This window comes from Haliotis rubra, unplaced genomic scaffold, assembly GCF_003918875.1.
Source record: "Haliotis rubra isolate DU_JTF1 unplaced genomic scaffold, ASM391887v1 Scf697, whole genome shotgun sequence".
In the NCBI taxonomy this organism is placed as follows: domain Eukaryota; kingdom Metazoa; phylum Mollusca; class Gastropoda; order Lepetellida; family Haliotidae; genus Haliotis; species Haliotis rubra.
In genome coordinates, this window is record NW_025767409.1 from 115254 (window position 1) to 130078 (window position 14825).

Below are 14825 nucleotides of genomic sequence, written 5' to 3' on the forward strand. Positions count from 1 at the left end.
TTCAAGATGAATATTATATCCAAATCAGGAAATACCCAAAAGTACAACAAATTGTTCACAGACAATGGACTTAATGGTATATTGTGCATACTTCTTCACAGTATCAGATTGCATCTTAGCGATGTGACATTTGTAAATGCCATTGCCAATATAGGAACACATGGTGACTGTGAATGTCAACTTGTCAACAGAGGGGACAAAAACGCTAAAACATAAGTGTTTCCTCTGAGAGTTTCTACAAAAATGCACAATGTCTGAGTGTCATTTTGTCGAAAGGTCAAATAATTGAGTGACAACAGGTATAAGAGTTTTATCACTTTAACCCAACATCATACAATGGTTACAATTTAGAGGATTCTTTCTCTTAAGTATGAGTATGTTATGTTCATAAACAACATAGAAAATATGAATATGAGCATACAGTGAAAGATAATGGATAAAATATATAAATATACATTTGTGTAACTAACACCAATAGAGTGACATTTTGTGTTCTCATTGTTTAACACAAGACTCCATTGATACGACATCAGCCTGTAATTAAACAAGGCTGGACCAGACAGTCCCGTGATTCATTACAACACATGAAGTCATCATGCCCAACCTCCTAATCCATTTGTTCGCCTGTTACGACCAATACATGTTGCTATGGGTACATTCTAACCTGGAGTCCACACAAATGAAACTTTGTAATGAACAATGAGCATCTGCTGGACAATATGAAAATAAAGTATGTTGTGCCACCAACAAGACTGCCAATAAGCATGTGGAGGTGGTCGTAACAACCAGCGCTGCATTACAACCTACACAGGTAATCAGCCAATTGAACTGTCTTGCACACTGTTCAAGTACAATGGCAGGGATAATTGGAAAGACGCTCTGGTTACTTAGAAATGCCTACTGGGCCAGTGCTTCTCAATTGTGGCCTGAAGAAGGAATCTGTTTTGAAATCTTGTTTAATGCATTCATGGTGCATTAAGAAAATCATTTTTGAAAAATGACCTGAAATTATACTTGATATCTCTATATCATATTAAGAGCTATGAGTAACCTGAAATCTCATCTCATTGTAAAGGGGGCGGTGGGGTAGGCAAGTGGTTAAAGCGTTCGCTCATCATGCTGAAGACCTTAGTTCGATTCCACAGATGGGTAGAATGTGTGAATCCCATTTCTGATGTTCTCAGCCATGATATTGGTGGAATACTGCTAACAGTAGTATAAAACCATACTCACTCACTCATTGCAAATGCCCTAGTTGATAGATTTCTACATTCTGGAGCCTTTATTGTAATAAACTTTGTCTGACGACAGTTGCTGATAGGGCTGGGACGGGTACTCGACTACTCGAATCCGGGTCGGGTACAGCTGGAATCGAGTCTTATTTCTAGGAATCGAGTACCCAGAATGGAGAGAACTCTGTGATGACAAGGGCAGATAATAACTTGTCTTTTTCATTATTGACGTAACACACATTTACATCATTGGTATTGTCCGATTAATGGAGGTTATTATTAACGACTGTAATTTATCTGCGCATGGGCAGTGAGTAGTCAAGTTACAGGAACAGCAGGAACGAAAAGTTTATTTAAACGAGCAATGTAACTAATGGTGTTACTCTTTATATTGGTCAAACAGACGTAAATTATATAGCTTGAGATCATTTTTAATGTCTTATTGCCACCCTTATAAGTTTTCTTTAATAGTCTCTGTCAAATCGTGAATGAATATTCAGAAAGTTGACAGAAGCGCTGTGTTCCTTACATTTCCGGGTACTCGATTCCGATTCGGGTAAGTACATGCGGGTACTCGATTCCATTTTTTCCTACCCGTCCCAGCCCTAGTTGCTGACACCTCTTTTAGGGGGAAGGAAATAATGATAATGTGGTAAATAGAACCAAGGCTGCCTGTGGGCACAGGACATTCCCATCTTATCCTACCAGGTACCCTTCTACTGCAGGGTAAATAGAGATAATAATTATAATTATACAATATTACCCTGAAGAAAAGTGTAAAACTAAATTCATAACAAATGCGCTGGCCACTGAATTGTATCTGTGCATTGTAACACTGTCCTGAAAACAACTCATCATCTAAATGAAAACATTTACGATCTTTATAAGAATAACAAGGAAAATGATTTGTGAATTTTTTGTGAAGTAAAACTAAGAAATCATCACAACTATTCAATAACAGGTTAACAAAATGGATGAGCTGGAAAAGAGTGAGTCAGTGAATGTTGTTAAATGTCATGGTCAACAATGCTGCAGTCATCACATGTGACAAACAAAGGTTGCTAGTATGAGCATCGATCAACAGGGGTACGATAACATGATCAGTCAAACAACAACATCCTCAGATGCTAATGTCATCTTCAAGACAACAATGAGGTACGAGGGATCTGTTGTAACCCAGAATTACTCCAGGGTAACTGAAAAAACAGGCACATGATCATGAACATTAGGGACCAAAATGCATCGTAATAATAATAATGATAATCAGAGAGACATGCAGATGACATAAACACATGGTTTTCACATGAAGGGCTGTTTCAAAGGTAATAATGTCTCATGCATAAGAAGTTATAATGACATATGGTTTGGAATATTGCTGTTGGTGAAATATATAAGCAACACTTTTTTTAAATATCATCTATCCTTATTGAAAAACATTATTTTATAAAGTGAAAATTAATTTCATTTTAGAAAACTTATTTTAGGCCATTCATTATGATTCAAATGGTTTAATCCACTGAGTCTATGGTGGCGGTGGGGTAGCCCAGTGGTTAAAGTGTTCGCTCGTCACGCCAAAGATCTGGGTTCGAGTCCCCACATAGGTACAATGTGTGAAGCCCATTTCTGGTGTCCCCCTGCCGTGATATTGCTGGAATATTGCTAAAAAGTGGCGTAATACTAAAACTCACTCACTCACTGAGTCGATGGGCATATATATGATTTCTTAGGGTAGATGGTAGAGTTACATATTTCAACAACAGCAAAGAATGATTTTTGCCATGAAATTAGGTTCCCAGTACTTGCAGATGGGGGTCTTCACTGTCTGTCAAACCAGAGCTCAAATGTTTAGAGAGAAATGTTTTGTGTTGATTTGGTGATAACTGTTTGTGCCACTGGATTTCACTTCAGTTCACATGGAACTAGTTGTTTGTGAACACATGTAGACTGAAGCCTGGTACTACCTGTAGTTTTTAAATGATACAATGCAATGAAAAAATACAGAGAATATGATTCAGCTTGTCAGCTCTTGATCTACACAATGTTTTGTGTACATCTATTTACAGTGAAGGGTTGATGGGGTAGCCTAGTGGTTAAAGCGTTTCGCTCATCATGCCAAAGGCCCAGGTTCAATTCCCAACATGGGTACAATGTGTGAAGACCATTTCTGGTTTTCACCTGGAATATTATAAAAGTGGCGTAAAACCCAACTCACTCACTCAATATTTATTGTAAATCGTTTCGAGACTATCTCAACTATCACAAGAAGTGAGCGAGAGTATGCGAGAGGAAGCCATATTTGTTTCGGGGTCAGTGCGCCGTGGAAGTGTGGGAAACCACGCGTGTTGTCTGTCATTTACAGTAAAAGATCTACATGTTCTGATGTGACGTTTTACAGACTGTAGCTCCACCATCTGCAAGTACTGTTCATGCAAGTCCCATTATTCCAATCAATGGAGTATCAAGCCACATGCAAGTCTACCATGCCACAAGCAACGTAAAAAGGCAATTACATGAAGGAGATTTCATTCTCAGATATGTTTGTTTACATGATAATGATGGTAGTATAACTTAGGATGGTTTGAGGAGATTCTTTAACATGCGTCTTGCACATTTGGATCAACTTTCTAATATGCATCAATTTTCTGATACAAGATTTAGTCAAATGCCAGGGAAGTCGGAGGAATGCTCGTCTGGAGGGTGAAACCCATCTCAGCCAATAGAATTAAAGATTACAAGTTGTGTGGCTGAGGGTGGCCAATCGTCTGGCTGATTAGAAGTTATTGGATTCATAGCAGCAATAAACTGCAAAATCAGAAATTGGCCAGCATTTTTAGCCAATCCGCTGGCCTGTATGATTGTGTGAGATTTTATTAGCCAATGGGGTGGCTAGTTGCATGGCTGCCTTGATAACCCCGTTGTCCTCCAATCAGCTAGAATCAACAAGCACAGCGGGCATGCAGAGCCACACAACTTACAGTTACCGGGGTTAGGAGTTCGGATCTGTCCGACATCCGGGGGGCCTTCTCCCACTCTGTTGGAAGCAGCAACGGTGACAACATATTTTTGTGAAGGCTGAAGTTGTCCCACTGTCCATGACCGCACATCACCAAGGATGTCTTTCGTCATCCGCCGTAGACTCGGGTGGCCCACTGGGTCGATGGTGATCTTGTAGGCTACAATGTCGCCATTAGTGTAAGCTGGGCGGTCCCAGGCAATAGAGATAACTGATGGGGATGGGGCAGACAGACTCCTGATCTTTGGGGCACTTGCTGGTACTGGAAAACAAAAGGTCAACATACAAATAACTTGTAAACAGATATGTATCTTCAAAACTATTTCTAAGTAAGGTCCCGTGAAGATCTGGGTTAGAATTGATATTCAGTAACCCATGCTTGTGGTAAGAGGCAACTAACAGGATTGTGTGGTCAGGCTTGCTGACTTGGTTGACACATCCAAATTGCTGTCGATCACTGGATTGTCTGGTCCAGACTCGATTATTTACAGACTGATGCCTTATAGCTGGAATATTGCTGAGTGTAGCATAAAACTAAACTCATTCACTCACTCATTTCTAAGTAAGATGACATGACTGACCTGATCAAAGCATAACAAATACCTATGGACCAAGCTAAACTATTATTAATTAACACCAATGCCATGCATACGATCTAGTATCCTGACAATAGCTAGAATCCTTTCAATACACATGCATACAAATTTCAATCAGAAGGTGAGAAGACAGTCATTCATATCCCCTATCCTTTTAAAATTTCAAAAGATTCCAATGTTTTTTACATTTCTGTATTCTTTACCTGCCAATCAAATATATTTGTAATCATACTTTTCATCCCAATTTGTTTTTCAGAATATTTTATTTGCCTTAACAAAATTTAACCTTGCTTCTGACAAGCTACAAAACCAATTTGAATTTAATTTCCTATACAAATTGTCCACACTCAGACTGAGCTCATAATGAATCCTTAACTTAAATTCAAAATATTCTGCCAACAACTACCGGTACTTGTATTTGTATCCCTGTGTCTTACTGGTAATCAAAAGCACTGTCACGATGATGTATTCTTGACAGCTAATTGAATCCTGTTACCAGAATTTTAAACTGGTACTGTGTATTTTGGTCATAGCAAAATAGCCTTGTAAGTGTATATTTGACAGGACAACAGTATTGACATTCAAGACGTTGAACGAACATATCTGAGAATTCCACTCTAATCCACAAGTAGTTCCAGAAATTATGTGTTTGCATGGCGCCACAATCATTCTGTCACTGGCAGCACCAATTGCTTTGTCACAGGGATAATCGCAAGGAAATAAATAGATCAGAGCTGTTCTTCAAAGTGACACTGCCACTGCACCTATAACAAATCCTGTGCTGAAGCACACATTAAAACATTCCCTGCACTAACATATGCTTTGATGCCACGCCTGGAACTTTCTTAGGATATTACAGAAAATGTGAAAACTACCAAAGTGCATTATCTGGTAGACAGGACATTGACATTGTAGTGTTGTCATCAGTGAACAATGACTGGACAACACTCTATGTGTCAATCATGTGATTCTGGGTACTGTAGAGGCAACGCCAGGACTTACTTTACCAAGATAAACAGCAATATATTGTGGTTGTGTGACAAACAGGCACCGTATGAAGAATGGTGTCTGCATGGAGATATGATGAGCGGAGGATTGTCCGGAAGTGAGAGAGACTCAGTGAAGAGATTCCCTTAGTTTGTGCGGCATCAAGCCCATGTGTTCTGCAGGTAGTAATTGCAGTATGAATCTAATTCACCGTGGCATTGTAATAGGGCAACAAAATCATAAAGATTAGGAAAAAGATTCTTCTGTTTTGTTCCACGCATGCTTATCATCTGGAGATGTTAAGGGATTAAAACTGTTATTTGAATACATGACACGTTTTATGGATATTTATGGAATTTGTATTTGATATCTACATGCTCATCAAAGAGTTGGTTAAACAGACTCGTAGATGAGACTTTGGCTGAGGTACGTCCTACAATAGCAACATGTTTGTTATGAATTATGGTTTGTTGAATGAAGCATGTTTATGTTGAAAGTAAATCAGAGTATGGGTCATAAATACAAAGAGAGGAATTAAGACACTTTATGCTTCAAGGTCAGGTGAAATGGTGTCTAATGTTGCATTCAAGGTCACTGTCATTTAGCGATGTGCTCTTAGATTTTGTGGTGTGTGTGTGTGTGCGTGCGTGCGTGTATTTGTAGTGAGTGAGTGAGTGGGTGCATGAGTGAGATCAGCTGCACAATGTTACATACATACATACATACATACATACATACATACATACATCCATCCATCCATCCATCCATCCATCCATCCATCCATCCATCCATCCATCCATCCATCCATCCATCATGGGTGGACTGGGACACATAGTCCCAGTACTTTGTCCTAGTTTACTGCATGTTGCTGGGTGTTTGCACGTATTCATGTGGCCACCATCTGGTCATATACCAACGGATTCGTGTGTTCTTTTAAGTGCACAGGGTTGTGTACTGTACACTAGGGGTTGTGACAACATGGAAAGAGTCTGCACACAAAGTTGACTCCAAGGTTTTTACACCCGGTCACGTCACAGGTGGGCTCGATCCTGACAATTTAAGCTCGCTGGATCACTAGCCCACCACACAATTTTATTCATTATTTATTTTATTTTATTATGCCCCAGGGCACAATTGAAAAATAGAATTGTTTGTCTCCTCCTTTCAAATTAAAGCAGTAAATGAAAATGTATTTTGTCCCAAACAAACATTTTTAAAAATCCCAGCATCACTACAGATTTACTTTTTCAAAAGAGAAGTCGCCATGTCAGACAGTATTCAGCAAATGCAACTGCCTCTTTCTTGAGAACAGTAAGCATGACACATACAATTCCTCCAAATGATACAATTTTCATCATATTTCTGGCTCTAGACCTGTGCAGTGGTGTTTTTTAAACTTTCGTAATTTGATTTTTTCCAATCTAAATGAAGTGAAACACTTCATTCCAACATAGTGAATGCCTCAACAGTCTCGCGTGTGCCCTGAAGTGTGTATTCATCATCACGGAATAACGATCACCGAATGACAAAAAAACTGACAGTAACAGGAATCAGGGAATAACGTTGAGAGCTCCTTGGCTGAAAGGTTCCGTCGGGTACGTTAGGTTTCAATCCAAATGTCCTGTCATTATCAGTAGAAAAGTCGGCAGTAAATGTATCCTGAATCGATTCATTCAATAACTATACTAGAAGACAGTTGTGAGGATAATTGTATCGAAACCACTCCACACTAGCTGTCTTGTGGTTGATAATTATGAAAGGGTCAGATTACGGTTGGCAGCCAACTGATTTTATTATTTTTTTCAATAACACTGAAACATAGCATGGCAGAGGCATTTTTTTGTGGTATATTCTACTTGAAGGAAGTTAAAAACCCAGTAAGTCTTGTTATTACTATATTTCATGGTATGACCCAATTCTTTCATTATACTATAATTACTTTGTCATGCTACGGCAAAATAACTAACGGGTATATTCATATGAAAGAATCAAGCATTACCTATGGGATAATAATGCAACATTTATCTCCTTTATCTTCTGTGTAAGAGAAATAAAATTATTTTAAATGCCAAATTGGCATAATCTGGCTATATACAGAAATGTTAATTTCGACCATTGTTGTAATTATTAGACATTCTCAAAATAACTCTACTAATTAAATATTTAAATAAACGAAAGAAATAACCCACAACAATTGGGGCAACCTTAATAAAACCAAAACCAAAATGCATGTATTAATAACAAGCCCATAACCGTTTTCTACATTTCCTGGATCGTTATCATGCTGCAATATTGCCCTGATCACCCTTGGCATAGCCATTATTGACTGGCTGTGTTGAGTGGGAGAGGCAATATCGTCCCACAGATTGATCAGCCAAGAGATAAGAATCACCACCAACTATGTGGACAAACACTCCACCAACTGGAGGAGGGTTGGCCTATCTCGGACTGACCAGTCAAGGAACTGCTGGCTCCTGAAAACACTGTCAACAGTTAAACCTTGCCCATCTGAACACCCACCCTTGTACAAACCATGTGGGAAATAATTGACTGTTCTTTGACATTGATTCATAAAACAATGTGGTTTATAGGAGTGAAAATTTGATGTGTCAGCATTACTCCTTGAATATTCACAATATACATAAAACCAATAATATAATCATATTTTTTTCCACTAGCTTACATACAATATAATGTTTTGTAACATATTTATATTCATCTTTGTCTTTATCTTTATTAACTACAAATTGTTATTCAAAAAGCAAATGAATTAAGGTAGCCAGGCCCCTTTAATGCCAAGTGTGAAGACAAGTCTTGTTGGCAGATAACATTTTTGCACCATCTGATAGTAATTTCCCTGAAGCACGTTAAACCCAAACTCATTCCAAAAAATAAAATGGTTATTTCATTCTGAGGTCTTTATACAAGCATCTGTTTTCCAATATTGTTGTTTTAAAATATCAACTTTTTATATGTATACAAAGTATATATTGAAGCTATTAGGTTCCTATGGTTTGTCAAGGTTTTGCCAAGTTAATGGTTTTCCTGGAATTAGATTCAATGTTTTCATCACGTAAGAGACACCCCAACCATATCAATGTCATATTATGCAAGATTGACCCAATCCAAGCAGACTGGAAGGAAATCAATTTACAAATATATGACACTCACTCAGCAAGTCTCACCATATTTTTCTATGATAATGAAATATGCTGTCTGAAGTACTGAAGAGTTTATTCACACAAAAACATTGGTCCTTGACCTTGAGCTGTCTGTTGGGCCAACTATCATTATCTCAATGGTGGTATAGAATTTCTGCTTACAATGAAAATCATGAAGACTGATCAATAATGTTTTAATTCATGAGGTTCACCAAAGACAAAATCTGCTAACTCTCTCACAAAAAGGCAGGAAAGTTGCTTTGTAAGAAAGAGTTCCTGAATCCTTCTCGGTGATTTTAAGGACAAGAATTCCATTTGACCATAAAAGTTGACCTGTTTGTCAAGATAACAGTTATCATCAAAGAGTACCACCCATGCTGGCCATGTTAGGTGACTAATATGGGAGCGGGTGATCAGGCTCACTGGCTTGGTTGACATGTCATTGTATTCCCAATTGCGTAGATTGATCCTCATGCTTTTAATCACTGGATATCTGGTCCAGAATCCATTATGTACAGACCACTGCCATATTGTGGGAATATTACTGAGGTCAAAGACAAAGACAACAACAAAATAAAAAAAATAATAAAGAAGGAGTACCATTATCATTAGATGACACAAGAAGCACAACATTGATCTCCTATCTTAGCACACAAACCATTTTAAACTAGCCCAAATTTACTCCACGTCTTGGTGTGTCAGGCTTGCTGAAATATGTAGGTGAGCAATCACAGTGAGATCTATATCCTGTGGTCAACTCTTGGGTAAAAGTCCATTTCCTAGCCCTGATCTGTCTTTCACAGCCATATAAGGGACAGTCAACAACTCAGCTAGCTCCATTTCCACTGCAATTTGCATGTCTGATGTCTCATGAATATTGATGAACCTTCACCAGTCTATACTCATTACTTGTGATGCACTACATGAAAACACTCTGTTGCCCAGCGCTCTCTTGTTCCTTGCTCACCTTCACTGCCAACTGGTTTAATCCTTGTCTTGAGGCAAAGTCTAACATTCTTATTCTACCTATTTTCTAGCTTAATTAAACAGTAAGTTGTGATGATGAAACAATGGTGTATGTACCATAACCCATAACATCTTCTTTTTTAAATCTGTTTTTTTATGACATGTTCTGAAATGTACACAAATGACAATTTGGTCACTAATTCCATTTGCCAGGAAGTACTTTACAAGAAGGCAAAATGTGGTTAGTGAAAAAGGAAAAACTTGTTTTTTATATTTTACATAAAAGATAAAAACTGATAAAGTGTATGTTTGTAAAACATATACCGTACCCCTTTCTCAAACCTACGGATTCATGTACAATTGTAAACAAACTAGTGGCAACAAAACCAGGTTTGTTTTTCTTTGTTAATTAAACACTGTTCAGCAGCGATCAAGTTATATGACAGAGGTCTGTAAATAATGAGTGAGTGAAAGAGTGAGTTAAGTTTCACGCCACACTCAGCAATATTCCAGCTATATGGCGGCGGTCTGTAAATAATTGAGTCTGGACCAGACAATCCAGTGATCAACAGCATGAACATCGATCTGCGCAATTGGGAATCGATGACATGTATGAACCAAGTCAGCGAGCCTGACCACCCGATCCCGTTAGTTGCCTCTTACGACAAGTATAGTCGTGGCAAACATGGGTTTTGTGGCAAGCATGGGTTGCTGAAGACCTATTCTACACCGGATCTTTACGGGTTCTGTAAATAATGGAATCTGGAAGAGGCAATCAAATGACTGACATCATAAGCATCAATCTACACAGTTTGGATACAATAATTTCTATCACTAAAGTCAGAAAGTGTGGCCACCCTTTTGGTTGCCTCTTACAGCAAGCACAGGTTGTTGAAGGCAAATTCTAATTCAGTTCACAGATCTTCATGGGGTTCAAACAAATATGTGATGACTCTTAAAATGATACATAAAACCTCTTACCTCCATGGGCTACAGTGGTGATGGGGAATGACTCTGGTGACATTACAAAATCCTCAGTCTGTGGACTGATCACAACCAAAACTTTGAACTGAAACACAAAACAGTTGTTAATGAACAAAGTTCTGGTTAATCGTCTACATTTAACTAACAGGTCTGTCACAAATAAATAAGGCAAGACTTTTCACAGGATAAATTTCAATTATCAAAACAAAAGATATTTTGCCACTTGTATCATGACATGTTGGCGGGGAAGATATTAACTATATAAATACAATGTCAGTGCAAAAGAATTCCTAGTCTTGAAGCGAAATTTATTTTTTAAATTATATGAAATGGACCACTGAAAATCAGTGATGACGCCAGGTGTTTACGAAAAGGGAAGGAATGCCCGCCCTATTGGTAGCACCTGCAAAACAAATCTTACAACTAATCATCAAAAAAACCTTAGTTATCTGCTCAAAAGTTCTTGATCGTATTTCTGAAGGATTACCCATAGCATATCCTTGAAGGCTTAATAATACAATATGTGAATAATGGAATTTATGAGGAAATATTGTCACTTGTGATTACAAAAGGGTTTTGTCATGACAAAAACCCGCGTGAAGCCCAGTTGTGGTGTCCCCTGCTGTGATGTTGCTGGAATATTGCTGGAAGGGACATAGAACCATACTCACTCACTCACTCACTCACTCAGTCAGTAGTCATGAGGTGGCGTAGCATCTGATTTATGACAGAATATAATGTAAAACATCCATGATCAATAAGTTGCTTACTGAAAACTAAAGCAAGTTTGAACTGCAAAACAACTTCTCCATGTTTCTAAACCAGAAGCATTTTTCATCAATGAGAGATGTGATCTTACATAAAAGAGTTCAGATTAACTGGAGTTGAGGAATACAGAAAAGAAGTCTCAATTTGCAATAAAAGTATAACTGAACAACCAAAGGTAATAAATGGGTCAGGAAATTTGACATAAGAACCAAATCAGATGTCATTTCTAGTCTTCAGGACTGACTGCTGAAGATTAAACTTCATTGGCCTAAGGTTCAAGGAGACATGGTAAGTCAAAGTTTACGCCAAGCTTGACACATCATGACATAACATCAGATGGACCTTGAGTCTAGGTGAGCTGTAAATACACATCTGAGTGAAAGCTATCAAACAGAACCTACCTTATACGTGACATAGGGGTGGAGGTTGTAGATAGATATGGAGTTGCCCTCAAATCGGGATGAGTTATGGATTTGCCAATCACTGTTCACTTGTGGTATATCCAGTATTTTCCTGTATATCAGGTAGGTGACTTTTTCCAGCTTCCGATTGGTCCATTGTAGCACGATGGAGGAATAATTTATGCTGGATCTTTTGAGAGTTGGTTTTGGCAGTGTCCCCAACTGTCCTGGAACAAACAAGATAGTTATTAGCTAATTTGTTCATACATTAAAGGATGTGGTCAATATTGCTGTTTTATCATTCAAAACTACCGTCCACTGGTGATATCACTTGTAATAATACCATTACATTACATCACTATGCTTTGCAGACAATTATGATGTCATTGGTTACCAAGGCGTCACAATCAAATGACATCACTAATTACTGCCACTGATGCTGGTTATCTGTACATTTCACACTCAAGACACTGCTTATTACTGTTTACAAACTAGAAAAGTTGAAAGATGATTTTGGATAAAAGATAGAATCAATAAATGTTGATATATTCAACTTCAAAAGACACACACGTGAGATTCCCTATATATTGCACTCAAGGAGGTGAAACAATGTACCAGTAGTTCTCGACTTTATCTGATTACAAATTGAAATGAATGGTCATTTTTATTTAGAATTACAGTGAACTGACGAATACAATACATAGTGCAATGTGTAGCAGAGAAGCATCTACATGGTCAGGGGATAAATCACATGGGTGTTTGCTATTCAAAAAGCATGCCTTCATCACAAGATAGGCTTCCAGATCAAGAGGTGATTACAAAGCTCCTTACTATTCAGGACCGCCTCTGTGGTGTAGTGGTTAGAGCGTCCGCCCGGAGAGCGGAAGGTCGCGGGTTTGCCCCCCCGCCGTGTCATACCAAAAAGACGTTAAAATATGGTAGTTGTTGGTCCCTGCCTGGCGTTCGGCATTAATGGGTACAACAAGGACTGGTCAGCTCGGAGTCAGTATAATATGTCTGAGTGGGATATTCATGCTTCACTGTGGCATGGTATCTCAGTGGGCTAGCACTATAAAACCAGCTTAAGTCTGGGCTAGTACAAGCAGCCGCACATACACATATATACACATGCACGTCGTCATATGAGCGAAATATTCTCAAGCACGACGTTAAACCTAATTTCACCTCACCTCACCTTACTATTCAGACCTAGAACCAGCTTGCAAATGGCAAATAAACTGTATCATGAGACTTACTTGCAACACTGTCACCATAGTAACCTAGGGCACTCAAACAGCCTTGAATACAGTACTGCCTCTGTGAAGTAGAAATATTGACAACATAGATATTTTACTTTGATAATTATTTTGCAAGAGTACAAAATGAAAATCATATAGTTTGTGTCTAATTGAAAATTTGATTGAATTCTGTCTCCATGTCATTAGATCTTACATCAAGAGGTCTTCTTTCTCAAAATTCATCCCCCAAACAACCCTGACAACAAAAATGTAACCAAGATTTTAAATTAGCCTATTCTTATTGCACAAGCATGTGTGAATTTATTGCATCACATGACTGGTGTTTTTCTTTATGTCATAATCATAAGCTATCAAAAACAATCAGTTGCAAGTACAAGTAACTTAAAAAGGCAATAACATATCCAAGAGTAGCATGCCGAAAAAACGACACGCCACTCCCCTCTCCCCTCCCTCCCAGTTCCTATGCTATTTTTAACCCAGTCCAGTTGGTCTACATCAATATAACTATCTTTAATTACATTATCACCATAGAAGATAAAATCAGGGACCAACAGTCTTCATCGACCATGTCCATTCATGCCCGCGACCTTTCCATTTGGACCAAACTGGAAATAATGGCTTTCCGAAACCTTCTTCAGACATCTCCATAAAGATAGCTTTTAAGCACAATTGGTTATTAGTTGTGATGAAGAAAGTATGTGAATCTGCCACAACGCCAACCCAGTCTGAATGATCTGAACAAATCAATTGGACTCTGAAAGGAGCAATTTAAGATCTAGTGAGATGAAATATCAAATCGTTATCAGGAGCAAGGTTCTTGTCACTTGTACTATTTAAATTGTCATGCTTTAGATAAAATGAGAAAAAAAGAAACATTTTTGTAACAACCCTCTGATAGCATTATGTAGGAATAGAACTTAACTTAAATGAATTACAATTAGATCTTTTTGACACTAAGACTCTTTCTGATAACTTTTTCTAAAATCTTTTCAGAGTGAGTATTTTATTAGACCAGACCAATCTAATAACAGATCACTGTCACACTTAGCCATTTCCCCCGACCCCCCAAAAGATAATCTAACAGGAAATAATTGTCTCGTAACCTTTTCTAAGACATTCCTACTTGATCCTGCAAAGACTTCACTAGAAGCCTCCAAATGATGCAGGTTTTTACTGCACAAAGAAAGCATGGCAAAACAGAAAGCAGGAATCAATTTAGTAATTGATATTTTCACTTAATACTTGTATTTCCTCCTTTTTACAGGTTTTTAGATTAAGAATACCCATAAAACATGAGGGGCGGTGGGGTAGCCTAGTGGTTTAAGCGTTGGCGAACCTGGGTTCGATTCCCCACATGAACACAATGTGTGAAGCCCGTGATACTGCTGACGTATTGCTAAAAGCGGTGTAAAACTAAACTCACCCACTCACGCTCATAAAACAAGTAATTAAACTGAT

At 38.2% G+C, this 14825-nt stretch overlaps 1 protein-coding gene across 1 annotated transcript in view; it reads right to left on the reverse strand.

The window, feature by feature from the left end:
• Window positions 1–14825, reverse strand: part of LOC124258537 (proto-oncogene tyrosine-protein kinase ROS-like) — a 162838-nt gene that overhangs the window by 61483 nt on the left and 86530 nt on the right. The window contains 4 exon segments of the mRNA XM_046692606.1: window positions 4214–4507; window positions 10937–11024; window positions 12109–12335; window positions 13365–13425. Of these exon segments, the coding sequence (XP_046548562.1) occupies window positions 4214–4507; window positions 10937–11024; window positions 12109–12335; window positions 13365–13425 (670 nt within the window).